General features: G+C 48.5%; 1 protein-coding gene and 1 long non-coding RNA gene across 2 annotated transcripts in view; one reads left to right on the top strand and one right to left on the bottom strand.

The window, feature by feature from the left end:
- ZNRF3 (zinc and ring finger 3) overlaps nt 1-25,241 on the top strand; it is a 158,222-nt gene that overhangs the window by 126,481 nt on the left and 6,500 nt on the right. The window contains 6 exon segments of the mRNA XM_043558025.1: nt 18,837-18,911; nt 19,330-19,461; nt 21,096-21,206; nt 22,191-22,358; nt 24,232-24,334; nt 25,086-25,240. Of these exon segments, the coding sequence (XP_043413960.1) occupies nt 18,837-18,911; nt 19,330-19,461; nt 21,096-21,206; nt 22,191-22,358; nt 24,232-24,334; nt 25,086-25,240 (744 nt within the window).
- LOC122470425 lies at nt 2,207-6,947 on the bottom strand. The gene is made up of 2 exons (XR_006293910.1): nt 6,848-6,947; nt 2,207-5,484 (listed from the first exon to the last, which is right to left on the bottom strand). It is a non-coding gene; the product is annotated as an uncharacterized LOC122470425 (long non-coding RNA).

Below are 25,241 nucleotides of genomic sequence, written 5' to 3'. Positions count from 1 at the left end.
TCCTTAACTCACTTGCATTCTGTCTCTGCCTCTCTCAAAAATAAATAAACATTGAAAAAATATTAAAAAAAAAAAAAGCAGCCTTTGTCCGATTGGCAACAACCAATATCTTTTAGTGCTGTTACTCATTTAGGACTAGATCATTGAACAGTAATCACAGCTGCCATTGGCACCTGCCATGTGCCCAAACTATGCCAAGCGCTTTATACCTCTGAACTATTTGATCCCTTCAACAACCTAATAAAGTCCTACCACTGTTCCAGTTCTACAGATCAGGAAACTGAGGATCAGATATGAAGTGACTTGCCTAAGGGCATCAATTTAGTAAGAGAACCGTGAATTAAAAAAAAAAAAAAAAGCCCTCAGGCCACTGGTTCCCCCAACTGTGGGCAGCAGTAGCAACTGCAGAGAGAGAGAGAGAGAGAGAGAGAGACACGCACACGCACACACGCACGCATGCACACACACACACACGCACGCAGTCCTGATCATCTTTGTGTTAAGGTAATATTCTCTCATGGATACTGACCTGGGATCTGCCTGCTTCCCAGAGTCCATGCGGGCACTGTGCTACCAGTCTCCCTTTCCCATTCACCCAGCTTAGAGAGGGACTGGTTTTAGAATACTGAAGACAGTTTTAGAGTATCAGAAGGAGGTATTATCTGCCTCAGTCTGGATAGTTTTTTAGACCAGCTTTAGAATTTACCTATATTAGCTAAAATTGCCAGCATCACGTGGTAAAGAGTTCTTTGTGTCATTAAAATTTTACTTTTAAGAAGTTAGAGGAATCATGGGAAAAAATATCTGTGGATTCTTCCCCCCACCTATTTTTTTTTTAAAGTTCTATATTAAAGTATAATAGACCTAGAATAAGCAGGACATATTTAAAGTGTATAGTTTGAGGGGCACCTATCTGGGTGGCTCAGTCAGCTAAGCGTCTGACTTCCGCTCAGGTCATGATCTCACGGTTCCTGAGTTCAAGCCCCACACTGGGCTCTCTGCTGTCAGCAAGGAGCCCACTTCGGATTCTCTGTCCCTCTCTTTCTCTGTCCCCCGCCCCCACTCGTGCTCTCGCTCCCTCTCTCTCAAAAATAAACAAACCTTAAAAAAATAATAAAGTGTAGGGGTGCCTAGGTGGCTCAGTCAGTTAAGCGTCCGACTCTTGGTTTCAGCTCAGGTCACGATCTCACGGTTTGTGAATACAAGCCCCATATCCTGCTCCACGCTGACAGTGCAGAGTCTGCTTGGGATTCTGTCTGTCTGTCTCTCTCTCTCTGCCCCTGCCCTGCTCATGCTCTCTTTCTCTCTGTCTCTCTCAAAATAAATAAATAAACTTTTAAAAATGGATGTTATAAATTCTTGATAAAAAAAATAATAAAGTGTATAATTTGATAAGTTTTCACATACACACACACCCCCGTCATGAAACCATCACCACAGTCAATGTACTCTATCATTCCAAAAAGCTCCCTCCTGCCCCTTGGAGGCCCTCCCACCCCTCCCCTCTGTTCCTCCCCAATCCCCAGGTAACCATTATTTGCTTTCTCCTACTGTAGATTAGTTTGAATTTTATAGAGTTTTATATGAATGCACTCATGCAAATATGTACTCTTTAACCTCATTTCTTTCACTCAGCATAATTACTTTGAGATTTTTTCGTGTTGGTTGTATGTATCTGTTTATTCCTTCCCATCACTTTTTAAATTCTAAATGAGAAAAGGGCACACTGCCTTTTTTTTTTTTTTTTTTTAACTCTGAACTTGGGCCAGGACTATTGAAGTTGCCTACAAAATTGTACATTAACCAACCAATACCAGTGACGAGTTAATCTGTAACTTCATCTGTTAGATGTTAATGTGACCCCCCAACCTAACCTCCTCTTGACTGTCAGGCCCTGATCCTGGGCACACTTTCTCTCCAAGCTGGGACCCAAGTAGGGCTCGGGGTTTGGGGACGCTGAATATTTCTTAGTCTTGGCTGGTCCTGGTCTATCATCATATCTTAATGTAGCATATCTGCATGACATCACGAGAATGGGGCTATCTGTATGTGTGGTGTGAACAGCACAGTCACAGGGGCTGGGTGCTCTGTGCCACTCTGTGTTTTAGAAGTTTGAATTAGGCAGATGTCCTAATCCCAGCATAGGGGGGAACACTTAGGGGCTTCTGTTATTATTCAAAAGGACTCACCTGGACAGTGAACTCAGTACATTTGGAATTATCTGAATTTATACTTCTTTTCAAGACTCCGCCTCCTTTCTAAACTCCTGTACACCTGTCTGCTAGCAAGTCCATTATAATCAAGCCTTCTTCCTTTCACAGGTCAGTTTTTTAATAATCCTCTCCGTAAGTGCTTGGCTTCAGATCTCTCGGCACAGGAACGTTCTAGTAACAACTGCTTAAAATAATACGCAAAATATTTATGTTCTTAGTAATGGGTGCTAGTTAAATATATCTTTCCGTTATTTTTGGAAAACTAACATTGGATGCCCCTAAGTTTTGATTATTCCCCAAAAAGAAAAACTTGGACATGGCAAAACTTAATGGACGCTAAAGAAGTATGGGGCAGGGTTGACAGGATGCAGTCGGCTCTAAGTTGAACGCCCTCCACTGCTGCCAGCATTCTCTGACCTCGGGAAGTCACTGTATCCTTTGCAAATCGAGGATGTGGGACTAGGTGCTCTTTAATCCCATTCCAGGACTGAGAGGCACTTAATCGATTCTGATGGACCATAGTTGAGGTCACTATTGCCTAACAGGCCCCTTCTGTCCCTCTGTATGAGGACTGCAGTGACTCTTCAGCTGGGCCTCATTGGCTTCGGGGGCCAGGAAGCAGGCTTGCTCTCTCTCTCTCTGGATTTGGCTCACTGGTCTTTTCGAACGTCCCAGATGCTGGAGGGTATGCAGTTGGACTTGTTTAGCCTCAGAATGATGCCAGCCGGTCCCCCGTGCCTGCCATAGTTGGGTTCCTGTCGAGCCAACACTGCCATATTCTGTAACAATCTGCTTGTTTGGGGGGTTACGGAGCACTTGCCGTTTTAGCTCTCTCCACTCCCCCAGAAACCAGACTGCCAAACTCCTGGATCATAAAACAAAGCGTAAGCACCTGGATCATGACCCAGCTCTTTTCCTGTTCTTCTTTTGAGACTTCCCCAACAGGAAAGGCTCTGGGTAATTGATAGAGATTATCCCTGATTCCCTTAATGTAACCTTTTTACTCTTTCCTTTTCCTGGGATTAAGCTGTTCCTTTGCAAGAAGTCCTTTTCTTAATGACACAGTCATAGACCTGTTATTGACCAAAGGAAGCGATCCAGCCCAACTCCACCTTCTGTGGCTCATGGTCCCTTTCTCCTCTTTCATCCTAAGGACTTTTAAAGTCTTTAACTGGGTTTTTCAATTTTCTGCACTGTTAAAGTTTATCCAACTATACTTTAAAACTAATCTGCTTTCTTGAAACAATAATTGCCCCTATATTTATAGTTGGATATGAGTGTTCGTATGGAATAGATGTTCTAGAATTTGCTGTGCAAGGATTCTGAGGCAGCATGCTGAGGTGTGCCGTCCACCGAGTGGTAAGTGAGGTCTGACATAAAGTGGAGACACGAGGACCCTGTCAGCAGGCACCATTTTTCCTCCTCCTCCTCCTCCTCCTCCTCCTCCTCCTCCTCCTCCTCCTCTCTCTTTTCTTCCATTTAAGGAGTATTTCTTGCTGTGCATATGGTCCCTAGTGTGATTAGTGGCTCTCCTTGAGAAGAAGGACTAGATCTCTTAGGATGGGTCTTTTCAGCATACGATGGTACCATTATGGTAGGGGTTCAACAAGTATGTGTTAAATGAATAAACCGTAGGAAAGACAGTCACATTAGGTTTTTTGTCTGGAAGTACCTAGCCACCCAAATGAACCTTATTTGCAGGGGTCAGGGAACCCTTTCCAGAGAAAATGGAATTTTGGGCAGTGATCCAGAAGTGTTAGTAAACCATAGGGGCTGTGTGTGAATGCTGTGTTGTATACCAGAAACTAACCTGGGGGCATGCTGACTGCCACCGAGAGAAAGGCTAGTTAATAAATGGTGGCCAGTGTTTACACTGTGGCCTTGTGCGTGGACTGTAATGGATAGTCCCCGTGTAACCAAGCATTGCCTTTTGTGAACCTCTTCCCTTCTTGGTCCTTGGTGTATCTGTAGGGTCTGCGAGCCTCAGCCAGCACCTTGTGTGCCCAGCTCCTGGCCAGCCTTCCCTTCTTCATTTGGGCAGCTTGGTCTCCATGAAGTACTTCCTGACCACACCAGCCCCGTAACATCCACATCCACATCCAAGCTCATCTATTCCAGACCTGATTTGAGCACCCTTCAAGGTGTCCCCACACTGTTGAGCTCTGGATTCATTTGTTTCCCTTGCTAGAAACGGGGTAGCTCCATTTCTCTAAGCTCTGCACAGGCAAGGACTGCGCTCCCCATATTGCTTTGTAGCCCAAACAGAGGGACATGGATGGGACTTCAAACAGGAAGCAGGAAGTACTATAGCTGCTGCCCCTGGGGGGTGCCCAACAGCATCTTTTCCCTTCACCTCCTGTCCGTTCTTGGCCTGAGGAAGGCCACCTTGGTGCCTGGGTCAGCTTTTCTCCTTCCCCTTCCATCATCACCACCATTGTGGTGACTTAAGCACCAGGACTAGAATGCATTTGGAAGAAATAAGAGTATAGTTTTCATGGCCTTCAGCTTGTTGGCCTATAGAGATATGACTATAGGACTTGTTCTTTTTTTCAGACATTAAAACAAGGCCTTCCTGGGTTTAACTCCTGTTCTGTTTTACAGACTAACCCGTGATCTCAGCTGTTACATCTGGTATCTCCTCTCCACACTCCCAGCCCGTGTCACTAGAATTGTTCCTAATAGCAAATGCTGTCATCATTTACTGGCAGAGACGTGGATGTTAGCTGGGCAGTTGGCATCCAAGTTCTGTGACTTGGCTAACTCAGCCCAGAGTGTGTTTGAGGGCTTTAGTTCAAGAAAGGATGTGTTTTGTGAAGAAAAATGGGACTTCAACTTGAAAATGGTGTCCCTGGAATTCATATCTTTCAGAACTTTTATCATGTTGTTATCTCAGAGGACACTTCTGGAACTTGCATTCTGTGGCTCTGTCCTGCCAGGGGGTAGAGACCCCTGTTTGAGGTCCTGGGACCCCTGAGGAGTAGAAGCCAAAGGTCTGGACCTAAGGAGCTAGGAGAACCTCTACTGTGAACCCCAAAAGCTTGCCCCATATGGGATAGAGACTGGCTCTTGTGCCCACGGCCCCTCCCCACAGCATTTGCTGCCTGCCGGATTCCAGGTGCCAGTCTAGGGGCTTGTGATAGTCACCGCCTCTGAGACCTTTGACTGTGAAGGACCCAGACTTCTGCGTTGGGAGAGGGAGGTCTCATTCCCAGAGCCAGATCACAGGAAGCTCAATTGTTGATTGCCTTGAAGTACATTCTTCTTGTTAAGTCTGAGGTAAGATAGCGTAAGTGGGTTTCTAGAAACCAAATAGTATAACTGAGAAAGGAATCTGGCAGTTCTGGGAAGGAATGATGAGTTGGGAGTTAAGCACACTCCCTGCCACCGTCTCTCCTCTGACCTCCTTAGGGTCTTGGTCCCTGTGGTTATTTATCTTAGCTATGCCTACAGATCAACCCAGAGAGCTTTCAAACCTCCGGAGGCCAGGTCCACCTCCAGCCCAGTGCCCCTCAGTCTCTGGGGAGGGCTGGGCCCCGATATTTTTAAATAGCTCCCCAGGATATCCCAGTATGCCCCTGGGCGTCTGACCGCCTTCCTCCTGCTTTGTGCCATGGCATCATTTCTTGCCCCCAACTGTGACGTTCCTGTGTGTATGTGATGCGCGGCAGAGACACATCGACTTCCAGAACCTTTCAGAGGTGGAGTCTCTGTGACTCTGCCTGCCGCTCTGTCTGGGAACTGGGCTCTCTCTCCTGGAGAGAAGAATCCTGTATGCAAACAGTCAAGGGAGGGGCCAGGTGCCCACAGGAGATACACATAGTGCATGCATCTCAGCACTTGCCAGTCGACTGGCATCTTCTCATCTAGTCTCCTGACCTCTCTCAACAATCGTGATAATACGTCCTGTTAGCATGATCCGCATTGAACAGATGGAGGAAGCACAGAAAGGTTGTCAAGTCTGCCCGCAGTCTTGCTCACAACGCTGGCAAGGTGAGCCAGGATTTCAGCCCGAGCTGTGTGAGGTGACAGCTCCTCCCCCTGCCCTTGCCCCTTCCCTGATCGCCCCGTCCATTCACGGGTCACCTTCAGGCTGTGTTCTTCCTCGAGGCCACCTTCGTCGGGGGTGTCATCAAACTGACTGCTCCCAGATAAGACTGGTGTGACTCAGGGTGAGGGGGTTGGGACTCTGCCCTTCTCTAGAGAGAGGGGTTTGGTTCTCTTGCTGTTTTAAGTGATTCTGGTGTGAAGTTGAGAGACAATGGAGCCATATCATTCCTAAATTCTACTGATACCAAGTCACAGATTCAAGGACACAATGTGACAGGGCACATGGGGAACCATTTTGGAACCACCTTGGTAGATCTTTAAGAAGTGTACAGAGTAAAAGTTGTATTGTTTGGGAGCTCGCGTTGACTAGAATGGCAATAAGAAATAGCCCCTCTGAGAAAAAAAACATGAGCTTTCAAGCAGCTAACCCTGTACAACAGTAGAATTTTCCACCCTGCCACCTCTCTTTACGTTGACTATATGAGCTGCATGACATTTGTAAAGAGAGTTTTAAAGATGAGGGAGTCCAAATGGGTTAGGTAAGAGCTATCTGGATGCCTTGTAAGATTGGGAAATACAATACTTACATAAGCTATTAATGGAATACTTAGAGATTCAGCATTCATGTTGATATATGTGCACACATTTCTATCACGCTTGATTATGGAAAGCCCTAGGATAACCACAGTATTTCTGTAGCCTGGGATTACAGAGAGGATGAGGTCACATGTCACCTCTCTACTTCGTGGCTTTGTGAGGTCACCTCTGAGCCTCTAGCTATAAAATGGGAGTCAACACTCCCTTGACTACAGAGTTGCATGCCATTTGAAAGCACCTACTGCCTTGTCTGGTGCATAATAGGTGCTTTGCTCACTTTTCCCTCTTGGAGTCTGATGCTTTGGGCCAGTACTGTCCTGAGACCAGGCAATAAAGGCCCTGCTTCTGAAGCTTCTGGCCACTGGGTGAAGAGTCCAAGGGAAACCCCCTTCTATAAACCATTCCCGGGATCCCAAATTCCCCAAGATGAGCCAGTGCTGGCTTCCGGCACCTGGCAGACCTCTTGTCCAGGACCATCCTCCTGGGAGCCGACTCCCCTGGGATCCTACCCCTCTTCCCAAGGAGGATAGACAGACCTTAGCCTCGAGGCTGGGGTGTTTATGCCCAATTGTACAAGTCCTCTTGAAATGCAAGGTGGGTCAGGAGTTGGCTTTCTCCACAATGACATGTTCTGATGAGGAACTCCAGGGAGTTAGAGAAATCTCAGTTGAACGTGACCTTTCGGATCTTTATGAAGGTGTACATAAAGATAGAAGGGTAGCATATATTTTGTTTCGTGGTTTGTTGGATCTTGTCCCAACTCCCTCCAATGTTAGGAGCAAGCCTGCCTCAGGCATGCAAACATTCTTTCATTCAGGTTCTCTTCCTCTTAGTACAAATAAGAAAATCATATAATCAGAGTAATCTTGTTTTTTCAAACAGTGTACCACCTAATGCAGGAATTCGCTAACACTTTTCCTTTGCCCCATCGTTAAGTATTGCCCATGTGCTGTTTAGATAGCTTCTGGACCTCCACCAGTCCAACTGAATCCGAAGAGGGGCCCCAGAATGTGCATTTTTGACAGCCATCCCAGGGGCTTCCTGCAGTTTGGAGCTCAGTGGCTCTCAGCCCTACCTGAATTTTAAAACTAACTAGGAAACTTTTAGAAAAATATTGCTGCCGGGGCTCCATTCCACAGAGATGAAATCATCATCTCTAGGGGCAGGGTATTTTTTAAATCTTCCCCAGTTGCCTCCTCAGTGGGCCAAGGTTGAGAACCAAGTCTGCCCTGCTTGATGGCTGCAGTAGCCAGGAGCCCAGCCCTCAGCCCTCAAAGATTCTGCCCTCCACCTCTCAAGACAGAAGGGAGGCTGTGGGGTCTTCAGACTTTGTAGGCACTGTTGTTCCTTGTTAAGCCCAAATATGCCACCCAATTAACTTGCCAATGATTATTAAACAAGTGTTACCTGTCATATGCAGAAAAGGGAGTGGTCCTGTTTAAATTTTCTAGTTGTTGACTTTGTAAGATTTGGCCCTGAAGTGGGACTTCTGGAAACTCAACCCAAGATAGCAGCTAACAAGTTCTTCCAAAAGTTTCTCTGCCAGGCATAGACATCTCATCAAACAACCCGACTGCAGACATTTTTCCATAACATCCCTTCACCCAGCAGTGGCCATGGAAAGGAGGGTGTGGACAGGCTTCCTGGGTTGGGGTGCTCCTTGTCAGGTGTGAAAACAAAGAGAATCATTGTGTTTCTTGGAACTGGTGTAAAATGTCTATGTTTAAGATTAAGATCTGGGGAAATGCATTTTCCGTTTGAACCCAGCATTTTCTGATTGTGAAGAGGGTACCAACCTGTGCAATGGCGCCGTGACATGGCCACGGACTCCAGCCTTTTCTGATGATTCCTTTAATTAGGAGAAATTAAGTGGGACTGCTACATATTTGGGGAATAAATAATACTATTTAAACGGAGGCAGCCTTAACCACTAACTTAACCGCTGAATTCTCGCTGCTACATACCTCCTAAATAGATCAGCATAATCTTAACTAGGACTTAAAATGCATCCTCCTCGTTCTGGAGCTCAGAACCAGCAGCCCGCAGGAGCCTTTGGAGGCTTAATGACTTTAATTAAGGCGAGAAATACCTTCTCCCGATGGGGAGGGGCGCGGTCAGCCCGGTAGGGTCGGCGAAGGGCAGATGGGAGCCCGCCCCCAAAGGCCGGCCCTACTGAGTGGGGAGAAGGACTGGGGGGCGTGGGGAAGCGGAGGGGGAGGGACTCTGAAGGAGGGCGTGGAGTAGCAGGGCCAGGGGTTGAAGCTGGAGGGTGGAAGGGAAGGGGGGACCCTGGGGGGAGGCCGCCGGGGCCTCCGAGTTCTGAGCTGTGTTTGTGGCTTCGGCACTTTGATCTCCTGCCAGCGAAACCTGGAAGGTCAGGCCGGGCTGCAGCCAAGCCCTGGAGCGAGGAGTCGGGTGGAGCGGGCAGAGCAGCGCCACCCACCCTCACCACCACCCCCACCCACCTCCTCTCCCACTCCCGGAAAGTGAGCTTGCCTGGCTGCCCGGGCGGCCCCGCCCCGCCCCTCTTTACCCCTCTGGGGCCGTTTTGTGTGTTGATCTCCTTTAGGCGGTGGATTAGGAGCTCCAAATCATGAAAGTGAATAAGCCACTCTCCCTGCAAGTTTGGCTTGGTAAAATCATTTATGCTGCATATGCTTTAAAGAAAGCAGGTTATTTTTTAAAGCTAGGTGCACCCCTTCCTCTCTGGGCTGTCCCAGAGCAGCAGGTGGTTCGTCTGGTGGTTCCTGTGTGTTAGGGTCCTCTCCCTCCACACTTCTGACACCCGCCCCCTTCTTGGCGCCAGCATTTTCTCACCGGTTACCCATGTGCTCTGGTGTGTGACCTCATTTCCTATGGAACGAAAGGTTTCTGTAGGAAAACAGGGCGCTGGGTGAGACGGGCCTTGCAAGCCCCCTTGCCTGGCAAGAGTATCTATCCCCTGTCAGAGCAGTGACTCATGCTTCAGGGAACAGCAGCTGACCAGAATGATCAAGAGCCTGGTGCCTGGGTGGTCACTGCCAAGCGAAGAACACGGGGGAGGAGGAAAGGAAAAAGTGAGGAGGGAGGGTTTAAAAACCACTCAGTGGCCTCCGGAGGGTGGGGCATAAAAGGACCCAAGGAGCGGTGGCTGTTTGGTGGCTGTAGGACCAGCAGGGAGAGACCGGTGGGTGTCAGGCGTGGTTGGTCTCCATCGGTGTTCACAGCCCCTGTTCCTCTCCGACCACAGAGCAGGCCCTGCGGCAGTGGCCCCATACCCAGGACTTGTTCCTGGCACCCTGCATTCCTGGCAATGATCTGCCCCAGGCTCAAGCCTTAGGCGGGTGTGCCTCTCAAGCCTGTGCTTTGGTCTCATTGCCCCCAAAAGAGGCTGTCACTGAGTGGGGGAGTTTGGAGTCTGCCACCGGTTCCCCCGGAAAGCCAAGCTTCCGGTCTTCGCACCAGGTGGGGAAGGCAGACTGGTATCTGCTCACTTTCCCAAGACAGGCCCCTATTGGTACAGGCCATCTGTCTCCACCTGTTTCAGGATGTTCCATAGGTTTCACCAGTCTTTGAGGCTGAATAAAAGCCAGCGTCCCCTGAGTGATGATGGGAGGATGCTGTAAAACTCTGTATCTCCTGCCATCTCTTCCTGTGGGTTTGCTCAAGGGTAGTCATTTGGTGAGCGTTTTCCCTTGGTCAGAGTTTTAAAGGACCTTGCCTTCCTCCAGAGAGTGGAAGGAACAAACATTGCAGGGGCACGGGCTTGTTTTCTAAGAGGTTTGACATCAGAGATGTGCTCACACAGGGGCCTGGGGCCTGATAAAGATCCACATTGAGGCAGCGTCACTTGTAGTGGCTGAGATCGCGGTTGCCCAGAGACAACTATGGCTGCATTAGCACTAACCACCAGTAAGAGGCCCATCAGCAAATGCCGCAGCAGGGGATGTGCACACAGTTAATAAACCAAATCCTGAAAGTCTCAAATGCGCAGAATCTTGAGTTCCAAGATGTGGTAGAGAGCAGACCTTTCTCAATCTGAGTCAAAGGAAACCGGAGATGAGGTGACCAGCAGCGAGCTACGGTCTGTGCTTGAAGTAGCAGCGACCTAGGTGTTTGATGCTAACCCTGAGGGCAAAAGCTGATCTTTCTGGGTTAATCAACAAACATTTTTTGGCCATTTACCCTGTGCCAGGCCCTTTGCTGGGTTCTGGGAATTCAGCAGGAAAGAAGTCTGACACATTGGCCGCCCTCTAGTGAGGAGGCACTTTGAGTAAACAATTGCAGTGTGATGTCATAAGAGCTGCAACAGTGGGACACAATCAGGCCATAGGCAGTAACAGGGTAAAGGGAATAACACCTAAGTCGACCAAGAATTAGAAGAGGTAAAGGCTAGCTGGTGTTGGGGAGGTAGAGCTTCCTCAGCATGGAGAACACAGGCCATCAGAGAACTAGTGAGAACTCGGCCTAGTTAGACTCAGGGTTGGAGTGTGGAGTTTACCATAAGCAGCGGAGCGGTCCTGGTTTTCCCTAAGAGTAACACAGTTATCCGAGGAGAGTGGTCCAGGTCAGAGCTGTGATTTAGAAGAGTCCCTTTACTGCTGGGTAGAGACTACACTGGGGGGGGGGGGGGGGGGGGGGGAATGGGCTAGACGCCCCCCAAGGGAGAATGTTGTTGTGACTCACATGAGAAGTCTGGTGTCCTGGACAGGGTGGCATCAGTGGGGATGGAAAAGCAATGGATGGATTTGGAAGATGGAATCAGCAAAACTTGGTAAGCAGTTGAGTGTAGGGGTGAGGGCAAAGGTTTAACTTGGCCCCTGTGAGCCTAGGTTGTAGGAAAGTAAGGATTGCATGAAGGGTAGGCCTGTGGCAAGACGCCATGCACCCATATCAGCCTGAGCAAGAAATGACCCACGGATGCCCAGGACCGTGTGCTCCACTTTGCGAATAGCCATAGATGGAACTTGGGGACCCAAACTGAAGGAGAATGCTGATGCCAAATCATAGGAACCAAGCCCTGGTGCCATTTTGGATTCTCTGCAATAATGGTTTCTGCCACTTTAGGTCACACTGCTCTCTATAAGTGTATCAGAGGAGACCCACAAGTGAACATTCTCTTGGGTAAAAAGAGATCTCCACACCTTCACCCTGCTCCTTGCCAAGCAAGAGCTCTTCTCCCAGGGCAACAGCCAGTGCATAATGACAGACACTTCTAGAAGGTCTTGGCTTGTATCTTTCTTGAGGTGTCTGGCACAGAGTTGGACCTCTTAAGTAGTTGCCAAGTTGAACTATGGAACTGAATGTTTTCATACTAATAGCCATCTCATTTAAATTGCGGTGTATAAACTTTCTAATTGTTTTCCAGCTCAAAATGTAGATCCCTGCCATATCCCCCAGCCTCCTACCTGTACCTTAGAGCAAGGGAATGAATAATAAGGGGTGATATTCCACTCTCGTTGGCATACCATGCACCATGGAGCAGTGGGTTCCATTTTTTTTATGTTTATTTATTTTTGAGAGAGAGAGTGAGCACTGGCTGGAGAGGGGCAGAGAAAGAGGAAGATACAGATTGCAAAGCAGGATCCAGGATTTGAGCTGTCAGCACAGAGCCCAACATGGGGCTTGAACTCGCAAGCCATGAGATCATGACCTGAGCTGAAGTCAGATACTTAGCCGACTGAGCCACCCAGGCACCCTGAGCAGTGGGTTCCAAAACGTCTCGCATAGAAGGGAGGGAATGTTGACAGAAGTTGCTGCAAAAGGATTCTGTATCCAAAAACCTGGGGAATTCCTGGGCCTCTATCATACTAACGTGCCCTGTGGATATCAGGGGTCACTCTAGAAAGCGCAGCATTTCTCAAAGGACCCTGACCAAGAAAATCTCATCCTGTGATACGTACTTTGGGAAAAGCTACAATAGAGACATGGGATAACTGATCCCATGTCCATAATTTCTTACTCATTTGTCCTTGGAATGAAACACTCAGACTATTCCTTTATTACTCGGCTGGCCTCTGTCTGTACCTGCATTGCTTGCAGAATGCACACTCCTTAAGGACCGGGGTCTGCCACATGCTGCTTACTATTGTATGTATGTCCAGGGCTGAGCACACAGAGTAACTGGTTAATTGCTACTGTTAAAAAATAAATGAATAAATGGCACTGCAAATAGAATTAAACTCTGTTCCTGCCTACCATGTTAATTTGTTGAGTGTGGACCATGCCCAGGGCAATCTGCTTTGTTAGGCTTTTTCCAGGACACACAGACTGGTCAAGTAAGGTCTACCTCCTGGCTCCTTTAGACCCTGAGGGCGGGTTAGCCCAGCACCCAGGCCAGGCATTTACATGTAAGATCTGTGCGCTTTGGAGAGGCAGGACCACGTGTAGCTATTTATTTATTTATTTATTTATTTATTTATTTAATGTTTATTTATTTTAGAGAGAGTGTGTGAGCAGGGCAGAAGAAGGGCAGAGAGAGAGGGAGACACAGAACTTGAAGTGGGCTCTAAGGGTCCAGGCTCTGCACTGTCAGCACAGAGCCCCAACGCGGGGCACAAACTCACGAACTGTGAGATCATGACCTGAGCTGAAGTTGGATGCTTAACCGACTGAGCCACCGAGGCGCCCCTAGCTATTTATTTAAAGCCAGATACCAGCAGAACCATGAGTATGAGAATGTATATATGGCACTGTTTATAATAGAGAAAATATAGAAATCCTGTAACAGGAGACCATCTTAAGCTCTGCTACGACCATATAATGGAATAATATATGTACCTGGTAAGGAGGATGAACAGTTTTTTATATCGATGCATGTAATATTGTTGAACAAATTGTTGAGTTAAGGGGGGCGAGTACAGAACATTATATACATACAGTTTATTTTTAAGTGTTTTTTAAGTGTATTTTAATATGTGAGTATATATGTGCATTTTATTCCTGCTAATATATGGGGTTTTTTTAAAAAGAAAACATGGGCAATAAGGGTGAGTTATTTTTTGCTTTCAATTTCAATATTTACATTAAGCACATTTTACTTTTATAAATAGCAAAACCCCTAAAGATAGTCCTATTTGAGGGGAAAATCCATCATATAAGTAGTAAGCAGCAGAAAAAAAAATCCTTAGAGATATTAGGGCCCAGAGAGGGATAAGAGCTGCTTTAGGCTACAGAGAAGCATTTGTCTATCTTATGGGAGGGGTGGCACATGAACTTGACCTTGAAGAATCAGTAGATATAATCAACACATGATAGTTTACACTGGAGTATCTTTCTGCATATGCAGTATCAGGCAGATTACTCTCAAACTGACTGACTTCCTTCCCCTAGCCAGCTCACCACAGGTCACTTTACCCAGAAGTTGAATGTGTTGATGAATTTGTCTTGTATTATCTGTGCCATCCTTAAGAACTGAGTGGGTTTATAAGGAGGGGCATTAAAAGCCTGTATAGATTGTATTACAACTCTTAAAATAATCTTCATACTCTTTGGCCCTGGGTCTCCCTTCCTAAAGAAATTGGAAATTAAGCCACAATTTATTCAGTATAGCATTAGTTATCATAATAAAAAATCAAAAGAGCCCAAATATCAAAAATACATGAGTGAGTAAGTAGAGTATATGAAGGTCTATTTCACAGCTTTCAAGATGTCTACAGAGAATTTTTGATGACTTGTTTGGAGGTTATGATAGGTGTAAAAGAAAAGACAAAGTGAAAAAAAAAAAAAAAAAGAATTCAGTAGGGACAAAAAAAGTCTGCAGAGGTTCCTAGAAGAGGTTGAAGACAGAGGTCTTCATATCAGCACTAATGATCCAACTTCCTTGGTTATCCTGTGGTCAGGAGTTTGGGACAAAGGAGATTTTTCATCATCTTTTGGGTTATCTCCAATTAAGATGATCCTCTGTCAAAGATTTCCTCTAATAAGTATTAGACACTGGGACCAACACATTGAGTGCTAGACAAACAGATAAACAACTGTGAAAAATGGAGTCTGCCCAGGGGCTGCTGGGAGTTACCAAGTCTGGGTGTAACTGCACACACTGGGGAGAGTGCCAGATCCATTCCTGATTGGAATTCCTGAATTTAATTGAAACTAAAGTAGACTGGAGGCTTTGAGTTCTCCTACCCACAAGGTGGTAGCGGGACCGGTACCGTTCTCATCAGAATGCCTCATTCCCATCTGGAAATTCAAAAGTCAAACATGTTGATAGAAGCACTTTCCTTAGGGGAAAACCATATCCACGTTCAGGAGGCAGCAGCCAAAGAGTATGGTCCCAGGCAGGCTTGCTGTCTTTCAGAACAAACGTTTATTGAATAACCATAGGAGTCTTGCATTGCTGTAAGTGTTAACCACAGTAGGACCTTGTCTTCCGGGGCTTGAAACTTTGTACTTGGCAAAATATAAGTGTGCAGATGTTTGCACGTCTGATACTTGTCTCAGTGGCTGTGGACATTGTCGAGCCTTGGGTCTTGCAAGCCCTGGAAAGGTAAACAAAGGACCATGACAACCTTATGTTCCACATTCTACCGCTGGGCTTCCAGTCACCTGCTCACTGGTGTTGACCTGTCCACATTGGTCAGGTCTTGCCCGATTGAGGCAGCAGAGGTGATGAAGGATGTTAAAGTAACTGTGTGGGAGGGGCAGAGGGAGGGCAAGCAAAGGGCCATAAAGGCAGGGAGGAACTTTGGTTGCTTTGGGGAGGCCTTCCCACCTGTTTTCTGTTGTTCACACCCTTCTCATGCTCTTCCATCCACGCCAGTCTGTGCACAGTTCAAGGGTAACTGCCCTCCCCAACTGTAGCCCAATTTACCTGTGACCTTTATCTAGCAACATCCACCAGGCTTCGTTTTTCCACCCTTTCTTTGAAACAGCCTTATCTCAAGAGTTTTGTGACTTTATAGAGATAGGGTTTCTAGTGATCACAAGACCGCTAACTCCTAATTATGTAATCTCCCAATCTATGCGTTAGATTTGTTTTGAAGCAGTATTCTGGCCCAAGCTTGATTTGGTGAAACGTTGAAATGATCTAAGATGTGAAGACTGGTTCAGGAAGATGCCTTGTCTATTTTTAAACTGAAAATGTGGGGCGAGGGGGAAAGTGTCACCAAGTAGTGTTGTGTTTTTTAATTTGCTTTGGGAATAGTATGATAAATGTGTCATTTTCTAAATCTGGATTATTCATGGCCTATTTTAAATCCCGAGCTGCCTCCTAACAGGCCAGTTCTCAATAGGATCCTGGGTTGACTCCCCTCCTGTCTAGTCCTGCCATGGACAGGAAATGCAACCTTATTTAAATAGCAGCTTCCATTAATTTTTAAAGTAAGTCAGCTGTGAGAATTATCATTTTCTCCAACGAAATATTTGTACTTGAATCCTGTGCATTAGCTTGGTTGTGTCTGAGTCAGTGAAATGGATCTGTTAACATGGGGTTTAAGCACCTTATCGTTGACCTGCTGTTTTTACTATAGAAACCAGGAGACCTTTCAACCCCCCTAGATTTTGTTGAAAATGCCTTTTTAAAAAGTGCCTGTCCCAAATGGGTCATACGTGCCTCACCTCCAGATCCCTGAGGTTTCCACGTTCCTGTGGAGCAGGGAAGCCCAGAAACGTGAGCAGCCACGTGGCTGGGGCTCTGCGCTACCCCGCGTCCCACAGCCTTTCATCCGCTGCCATCAGACTCTGCAGGTGCGCCAGCATCAAAGCGGGAGGTGCTGGGCGCTCCTGATCAGGACAGAGCTGAATGCACGTTTCCCTCAGGTGCTGGTTGATGTGCTTGATGGCGAATGAAAGCCAAATAAAGGAACAAGCTCCTGTTGATTACCTTGTTTTCCATGCTGTTCCCCTGGGTCCTTGCACGTCGAGGGAAGATATTGTGAAGATGAGGGTATCACCTGAGTAGAAGACACAGCGCCTACTTCGTCATTCTGGGGCCCACAAACTGTTGGCCACAGGCAAGGGAGAGTCAGTGCCCCTAAAGAGCCTTTTGAAGGAAAGTGACCACCTGGCCACAAACTTTCTCACTGTGCCATCATGTCCTCTCTCTCTGGAGGCAGGTGGTAGGGCCACTGTAGCTCTTTCTTCATTGCTCTGGACAGTCCCCTGCCTCTCAGTTGAGTGGCCAAGATTGGGAACCGGAAGGGACCCTAGTCATAATAACATAGGCTTCCTCCTCTTACAGGTGGGGAAACTGAGACTGGGACTGAGAGAGATTCAGTGACTTGCCCACCATTGGCAGCTTGTCGGTGGCAGAGCCAGGAATAGCTCCCAAGAGCCACTACCGACTACAGCTTGCTGGTGAGGCAATAGGGGTGGGATGGACAGGAGGTAGAGGGGACTTGAACTACATGGAGTCTCAGTTCAACAAGGAAGAGTCCCCAGGGAAAGAAAGACAGCTTCCGCAGCACAGCAGCCAGGGTGCCCGGGCTTGTTAAATTGCGGGGGACTTTGCAGGATCCGTGAGGATTTCACAGTCCCACTTCTCTGGTACACAGTGCGGGGGTGGGAGGGGGGGCGGGGAATTGTCTTAAAAGCTGTGGGATAAGACTGCCCTCTAGTGGGCTTGTGAAGCCATTGGTCCAGCCACGTGCTCGGCCGGCTCTTGGAGGTTCAGTGCTGCCTTCTCACGCTGCATCCGGGTAGTGATTATTCCCTCAACAGGGATTCCTTCCAGGCAAATTGTATTCTTTCTCAAGCACTCTGGCTCGTAGAGACTTTCTTGATCTCTGAACAGTAGCCATTATTTGTGCCTCTTATAGGAGGCTTGGGGTTTTATTTTGATTTTTGTTTGTTTTCCCCCCACATTAGAGGTACCTTCTCTAACAAAATCCAGGAACCGAAAAGCAAGGGTTACATCTTATGTCTTGTTCTTCCACAGCTTCTACTCTGTTATCCACTTAGCCAGACATAAAGTCAGAAGGTTCATTGGGCTAAAAAAGAATCCTTTCCCTCAAAAAAGAATCCCACCCACCAGGGTCTCCTGGGTGGCTCAGTCGGTTAAGCATCTGACCCTTGGTTTCTGCTCAGGTCATGATCTCATGGTTCATGAGTTTGATCCCCACACCAGGCTCTGCGCCGACAACTTGGAACCTGCTTGAGAGTTTTCTCTCCCTGACCCTTCCCAGCCTGCTCTGTCTGTCTCTCTCAAAATAATAATAATAATAATAACAATAATAATTATAAAAAAAAGAATTCCACCACTTCACATTTGTTCCTAAAACATTCTCATCTCATCTCTCTCTGATCCTTAGTTCCCCAAGTGGTTGAATCATCTGAATCCCTCAGAAAACTTCCAGAACTCCGTTTCCTGGGCCTTACTCCAGCCCTGCTGAATCAGTCTCTGTGGTTCAAGCCAGAAAATCTGCTTTACAAACTTCCCAAGTGGTTTTTGATGTGCAGCCAGGTTTGGCAGCCAACTGCTCTAAATCCCCATTTACGATTTTTTCTCGGAGCTTTTCCCTCTGACAACATCTCCAGAGGTCTTCAGCTTATGTCAGTTATTAAGCTGACCATTTTGAGATCCCCTTGGAAATATTCCGTGTGCCAGTCTCACGGCAGCCCTGGGTGACGCGGGAACGATGCGGGACCACAAGACAAGGACCAGAGGCATTTACTTTGGTTGCCAGTGGCTCTGTGTTCATAGCAGAAGATCCTGAAACCAATACCTTCATGCTGACGGGGCAGGTTGTTGATTTGTTTTTAATGTTTGGCTGGATAGGGAGACAAAGGTTAATTCAGTACCTGGGTAGTTATTTCCACCTATTCTAACTCTGGTTCTCCTAATGCAGCCATACAACGTAGGTGGCATTGTCCCCTCGTCCCCCCTTGTTTCTTTTACAGATGGGAAAGTTGAGGTTTCGGGAAGCTATTAGCAACTTGCCCAGAGTCACAGAAGTTGGTAACTGTCAGATTCCACGTTCGAACACAGGTCTGATTTCCCAGGCCAGCTCTGGAAAGGTCAGAGGAGCAAGAGTGCCAACCTGTTCTTTTTTCCCCTGCCAGGCCAAGCGGGCAGTGCAGCGGGGAGCCACTGCCGTCATCTTTGATGTATCAGAAAACCCAGAAGCTATTGACCAGGTAAACTCCTCGGGCCACGCAGCATTGCAGCCCCCACCCCGGAGAGGGCTTCAGTTAGCTCGGCGTGTCACGGGGCCGTCACCCTCGTCTCAGGGCTTTGCCCTTGCCCGCTGACACTAGAGACCCATGTCTAGACATCATTCAGACTCCAAGGCAAGGGTATTGAGAGGAGTGAAGAGCCAGGAGGTTGGTGGCTGTGGGGGGCATTTTCACAGACCCTTCTGGGCCTTCAGCCTGCCCACGCCATTCTGAAGCGAGCATCGTTCTCAGCCTCGCCCTTCCAGAAGCTCCAAGGCTGTCCCACTTGAAGACTTTGGGGATTTTCAAACGGTGTCTGCTGTTCTTTCCCTTCAGCCTCACTCTCTCTCCTTCTTAAAGTAAGCACGCCCTTTAACCAGCATTGTCTTTCTGTCCACAGCTAAACCAGGGCTCAGAAGACCCACTCAAGAGGCCGGTGGTGTACGTGAAGGGTGCAGATGCCATCAAGCTGATGAACATCGTCAACAAGCAGAAAGTAGCTCGAGCAAGGATTCAGCACCGCCCGCCTCGAGTGAGCCCGGCACCCTCTCTGCTGCTCCCTGTGCCTTTATTCCCTTTGGGCTCGTGTTCCAATCTTCTTTCTTGTCTAACATGCTGACACAGCCTAGGTCCTGCAGTTTAGATTAGGTATAAGTCCGCAGGCCAAGGAGAAATGTCAGCCCTCGCGTTCCTTTACAAAGGATGTGAAAAGACCTTCCGGAAGTAGATGATTTGTACTAAGGTGTTTCTGGTCTCTTCCACCCGGCACTCCCTCTTGGTAGCCTCCTGTCCTTCTTTCTCTTCCCTCCCGCCCCCCTCTGAAAGGCTGAGGAGGATTGAAGGAAGGAATCCCAGCACCCAGCTTCCCTTGTCCCCCTTCCTTCCATTTGACCCAGACTACAGAAAAAGGCCAAACTTCCTTCTTCCCGGAGGATAAATTGCATTGTTGAAAAAACCCCTAACTTACTTTTTTTTTTTTTAGTTTGTTTGTTTATTTATTTATTTATTTATTTATTTATTTATTTGGTGAGAGAGAAAAAGAGAATGCATGGGTGCATGGGGGAAGGGCAGGGAGAGAGGGAGAGGGAGAGGGAGAATCCCAAACAGGCTCCATGCTCAGTGTGGAACCCGACGCAGGGCTCGGTCTCACGACTTGAGATCATGACCTGAGCCGATGTCAAGAGTCAAGCGCTCAACTGACTGAGCCACCCAGGCACCCAGAAAACCCCTAACTTATATTTGAGTCTGGGACACCTAGCTTTCAAGTGGGATTGAAGTTCACCACTTGTAGGTGGTCAACGAATAGCATTTAGGCTTCACTTGAGTGTCAAAGGGCCACTGCTGGCCAGTAACCCTTCACTGGTATCTTTTGCCCAAACCTCAGACTGAAGATTCTAGCAACCTGGGACAGGTGCCTCATACAGGGTTTGTTTCCTTATCACAAATACTGGAATATTCACATATAGGAGGGTTCTTGTACATGCACAAACTATCTAGATACCCCTGGCATTCAGTTAGTAAAACCCTACTCCTCTTAGCTAAATGTGTGTCCTGGGTGAGGTGGCTTCGAGGCTTGAAGAGGCACTGTGCCCTGAGGAAAAGATAAGAACTCAAGAGTCCCGGGAATTTGCAAAAGAACTGCTTTTGCCGGCTTCTTTTTAAAGGAGAAAAGAGCACTTGGGTAAATGTGACTCATTGTAGTGGAAGCTGATATTTGCGGAAGCAGCATACAATTTTCTGAGTTGTTGTAAACCATTAATTATATGGTTAGTAATCACTGTTCCCTCAAAACATGACACTCACTCCTTTGTCCCATAAATATGATATTCGTGTTTATTTGGCTGGGCCTCTCCTGCCGGTTACAGCGAACTTCGCGCTACTCCACAGGGAGCGAAGCTTTATGATGGGAGTTCTCTCGGCTGTGAGGAGGCCTGGCCGAGACTGCTGCAGGCCTCCCCCTAGCCACACCGTGGGGGACCGCCTGGGCCTGGCGATCACCCCGTGTGTGCAGCTTAGCCCGCACACACCCTGGGTGTCTCCTGCGAACGAGGGGAAATGCACCCGAGTCAGCCCCATCCTTATTCTGACCAGCGCTGACACGGGCCATGTGCCGATCCCCAGGCCGAAGAGACCCGCGTGACTCATCGTGTCTTGTGTTCTGTTCAGCAACCCACCGAGTACTTCGACATGGGGATTTTCTTGGCGTTCTTCGTCGTGGTCTCCTTGGTCTGCCTCATCCTCCTTGTCAAAATCAAGCTGAAGCAGCGGCGCAGTCAGGTAATACGTCCGAGCAGCCGGCGAGCGCAGATCCCCGCCGCCCTGTCACTAGTGAAAACGAGGGTGGGGGCCTGAGCTGTGCAGCCGGTTCCCAGGGGCCTACGAGCCATAAAGATAGAGAAAAGCAAGAGCAAAGCTTATCACTCTATGTCTTCTCTGTTCCCAAAGGGCCAGAACTATAAAGGCCGAGCCTTGGGAACGCTTCCAGCTGGGAGTTGTCTCAAGAAGCGTCTAAAGGTTAATGTGGAGCCCTGGATCCTGCTCCTCAGCTGTGATCTGGGGACCAGCAGTGTCCGCATCACCAGGGAGCTTGGTAGAAATGCAGACTCTCAGGCCACACCCCAGACCTGCTGAATCTGGATCTGCATCTTCCAAGCTCTCTCTAGACGATTCTCGATAAACAAAGTAGCCATCTTTGTGCCCCAGCTAGCACATCACTGTGCTCATAGGAAGGCAGGATTTAGGGGCAAAGTTTGATGGAGAGGGTAAACGAGAATCTAGACTGTCCCACGTGTACCGTGACATCTCAGGAGAGAGACGGTGGACATTGGCAGGCAATCTGTCAAGAGGATCACCGACTTCTCACAAAGTTGGGTGGCTAGAAGTGGGTGGGTTTGGCGACCACCCACGTGCATTGTCTCATTTGCCCTCAGAACTTTCTTCAGTGTAAAGAGGAGGAACCCTGGGTATAGAGCAGGTCAATAACTCAGGGTCTTGAAGAGTTGGCCAACCAATTGAAGTATATACCTCTGCTGATACTGCCACTTGGGTGAAGCCTGCGTTCAAGTCGTTGACCCTCAGGGGTCTGGAAAATCTGTGCCGCAGCAGTCTGAATTTTTAGTGCTTTCTCAAAAGCCTGTGCTGATCTGGTAATAAAGGACTAGCGTTATACCCGTCCCCATGTGTTAGATGCTATGGCCCTCGGGGTGACTACCACCGTAAATCTGTCCCGAACCCTAACACAGACCACATTCTGCTGCACAGAATTCCATGAACAGGCTGGCCGTACAGGCTCTGGAGAAGATGGAAACCAGAAAGTTCAACTCCAAGAGCAAGGGGCGCCGGGAGGGCAGCTGTGGGGCCCTGGACACGCTCAGCAGCAGCTCCACGTCCGACTGCGCCATCTGCCTGGAGAAGTACATCGACGGAGAGGTAATGGCAGAGACAGGGCCCGTCCTGGGTAGGGATGGGGTGGACAGGTCAGTAGAGGTGCACAGGACCTGAAAGGACAGAGCCCCGTGTCCTTTTCCCACAGCCTTGTAGGGGCAGAAGGGTTTAAACACCTAGGTCTCGAGGAGGTGGCCCGAGACAGTCTAACCGCTCTTCACCCCTGGAGGAGGGTGGTCACAACGCAGACACTCTCTTGCTAGAGGGCCCAGCTTCCACCCACGTGATTTCAGAAGTTGATCAGAAATATATGCGAGGCCAGACAATGTCTGGTGTTAAGAACATTTACACGTATTGACATAATTTTATTTTTTAATTCTTTTCCTATTTTTTTTTTTTTTTTGAGAGAGAGTGAGCGCACAAGAGCAGGGAAGAGGCAGAGAGAGAGAAGGAGAGAGAGAATCCCAAGCGGGCTCTGCACTGCCAGTATGGAGCCCAACATGAGGCTCCATCTCAAACTGCGAGATCATGACCTGAGCTGAAATCAAGAGTCAGACAGTTAACTGCCTGAGCCCCCCAGGCGCCCCCTACATGTACTGACTTAATTTTAGAATTGCTCTTCTGGAAACTGAGACATGGCTTAAAGCAAACCTCTCCTGCAAAGCCCCGTGGAACACTGGGTGTTTTTACTAAGGAGACAAGAGATGTGATGGCTACCTTTTTTCTTCTAGCTTTTTATCCTGAAAATGTCAGGCTTTCAGGAAAGCTGCAGGAGTCCTTCAGTGAATGGTACATCATTCACCTGGAATAACCCTTTGTTAACACTGTGCTGTGTTTGCCTAATCTCTCTCCAGACAGAGACACACAAACACACACATTTGGGGAAGCAAACCACTTCAGAATCGGTTGCAGACATTTGATGCCCCTTTAATGAAAGTGTTCTGCTCCCAGATAGGCTATTGGATGAAAAAAAGGAGTTTTTGCAGAGGCCTTGAGATTAAGAGGGCCTTGAATGGTCTTTAGGTGCAGACTGCCTGCGTTCTAATCCTGACCCAGGGCAGGTTCTAGCTTTGTGATCTCAAGCAAGTGACTTCATTCTCTGTGCTGTGCTCGAGACATGAGCCTGAGACGGACATGAAGTCAAGGTGATCACAAAGGTTACATGAGAAAATGCAGGTAGAACTCTTGCCAAGGTCAGGCACAACATTAGGTATTAGCTTGAATATTATTGTGTTGGGCCGGTCAGGGAATGGAAAAACAAAGTCACATTAGCAAATTTGGAGGGTGCTTTGGCTCAGGAATTCCAGAGGTGGTTCTGCCTCAGAAAACCTCATCACCTCCTCTCCACATAGGCTGCTTTGTTAGAAACCATGTACCCTCGGGTGAGTATCCAGGGTCCAGCAAAGGAGAGGACAGGAGAGCATTGCCCTTGGTGGCTCCTCCTGTCAATTACAAGTCCTGGGCATCTTCCTTTCTACTCATACCCAGTTGGAGCACCCGGAGGGAGCCACCATCCCAGAGATGCAAAGGTCTTGGTGGGGGGTAGGGGGGAGGTGGGTAACCTAGCCCTCTCTCCAGACCCCAGGCTACAGAAGCTCTTGGCTTTGGTCTCCCCTTTTGGGCAGCACGAACATGAGTGCCTTCCTCAGGCAACGAGAAAGCTGCCTGCTTCTGTGTGCTTCCTTCCTTAACAGTGAGGACCGTGGTTGGGGCTTCTCCCTAGAACACAGACATGGGTGCTGACTACAGGGAAATGAGTCTACCTGTAGCTAGAGATGGGGGGATGGGTGAGGAAGAAGCCTCTGGCACTGGCACAGTGAACAGGGCTCCCTGGCCTATGCTGGACTTCTCAGGAAGAAGCATTTAGCCCTCCACCTGTGCCCTGCCTTCAGGCCGTGTGTCCTCTCTCCCTCCCCAGGAGCTGCGGGTTATCCCCTGTACTCACCGCTTTCACCGGAAGTGCGTGGACCCGTGGCTGCTGCAGCACCACACCTGCCCCCACTGTCGGCATAACATCATAGGTAATTGTCACCTGCCTCCACTGTTGCTGAAGAGTCACTGTCCCTACCAAGTGCCTAGCAAGAGTGTGACACATGCTGCAGACTGGTGAGCGAGCACTGCCTTCTGGACCTGGAAGTGTGGGGACCTTGGGTTTCAGAGTTCACCAGCCCTCCAAACCCTTAGGAGAGCCTGCCATGAAGAATTGCCCCGAGTTCCCGTTTTGGCCTCTTCACGTGAACCAGCCTCCTGACGTTGAGCAAGGCATCTGGCCTCTCCAGGCCTTAGGCCCACAATGTCTTTAGCAGAAATGACAGTGATGATGCTCCCATGGCCAGAACTGGGGGGTTGTTCCCGGGCCACAGGAGATGAATGTGAGATGGCAGGGTCACAGTGTTGCTCCTGCATCACTGTGGTATCGGATGAGGGGCACAGAATGCCGGGTGGACTCCAGGGAGCTGTTTCTCCAAGAGAGAAAGTGCCTTTCATCTTGGTACCTTTGCTGCTGTCTGCAAACCCCCATGGTGTCTTTGTTAGGCAGGACCGAGGGGAGGCGGGAGGTAGGCCCTTACCGGTGAGACCACCCTTCAAACAGAGAAGTGGGCTGGCCCCAGCCAGCGTGGCTGGGTTTGCTGATGGCCCAGAAGGGGGCATTGGCATGAGAGGGGGCGCATTGGCACATGACCGGGCCTCCTGCTTCAGCCTCTGCCCTTGTTTACCCCTCTAGCCCCATGTGCTCAGCCCTGCTGACGTTGTTTCCTCACCTCTCCCCAGAACAAAAGGGAAACCCGAGCACTGTGTGTGTGGAGACCAGCAACCTTGCGCGCAGCCGGCAGCAGAGGGTGATCCTGCCGGTGCACTACCCCGGCCGCGTGCACAGGACCAATGCCATCCCGGCCTACCCTACCAGGACAAGCATGGACTCCCACG

The sequence above is a fragment of the Prionailurus bengalensis genome, chromosome D3 (assembly GCF_016509475.1).
Source record: "Prionailurus bengalensis isolate Pbe53 chromosome D3, Fcat_Pben_1.1_paternal_pri, whole genome shotgun sequence".
Lineage (NCBI taxonomy): Eukaryota > Metazoa > Chordata > Mammalia > Carnivora > Felidae > Prionailurus > Prionailurus bengalensis.
Note: the sequence above shows the minus strand (reverse complement) of the source record. Positions and strands in the feature narration are given on the sequence as shown.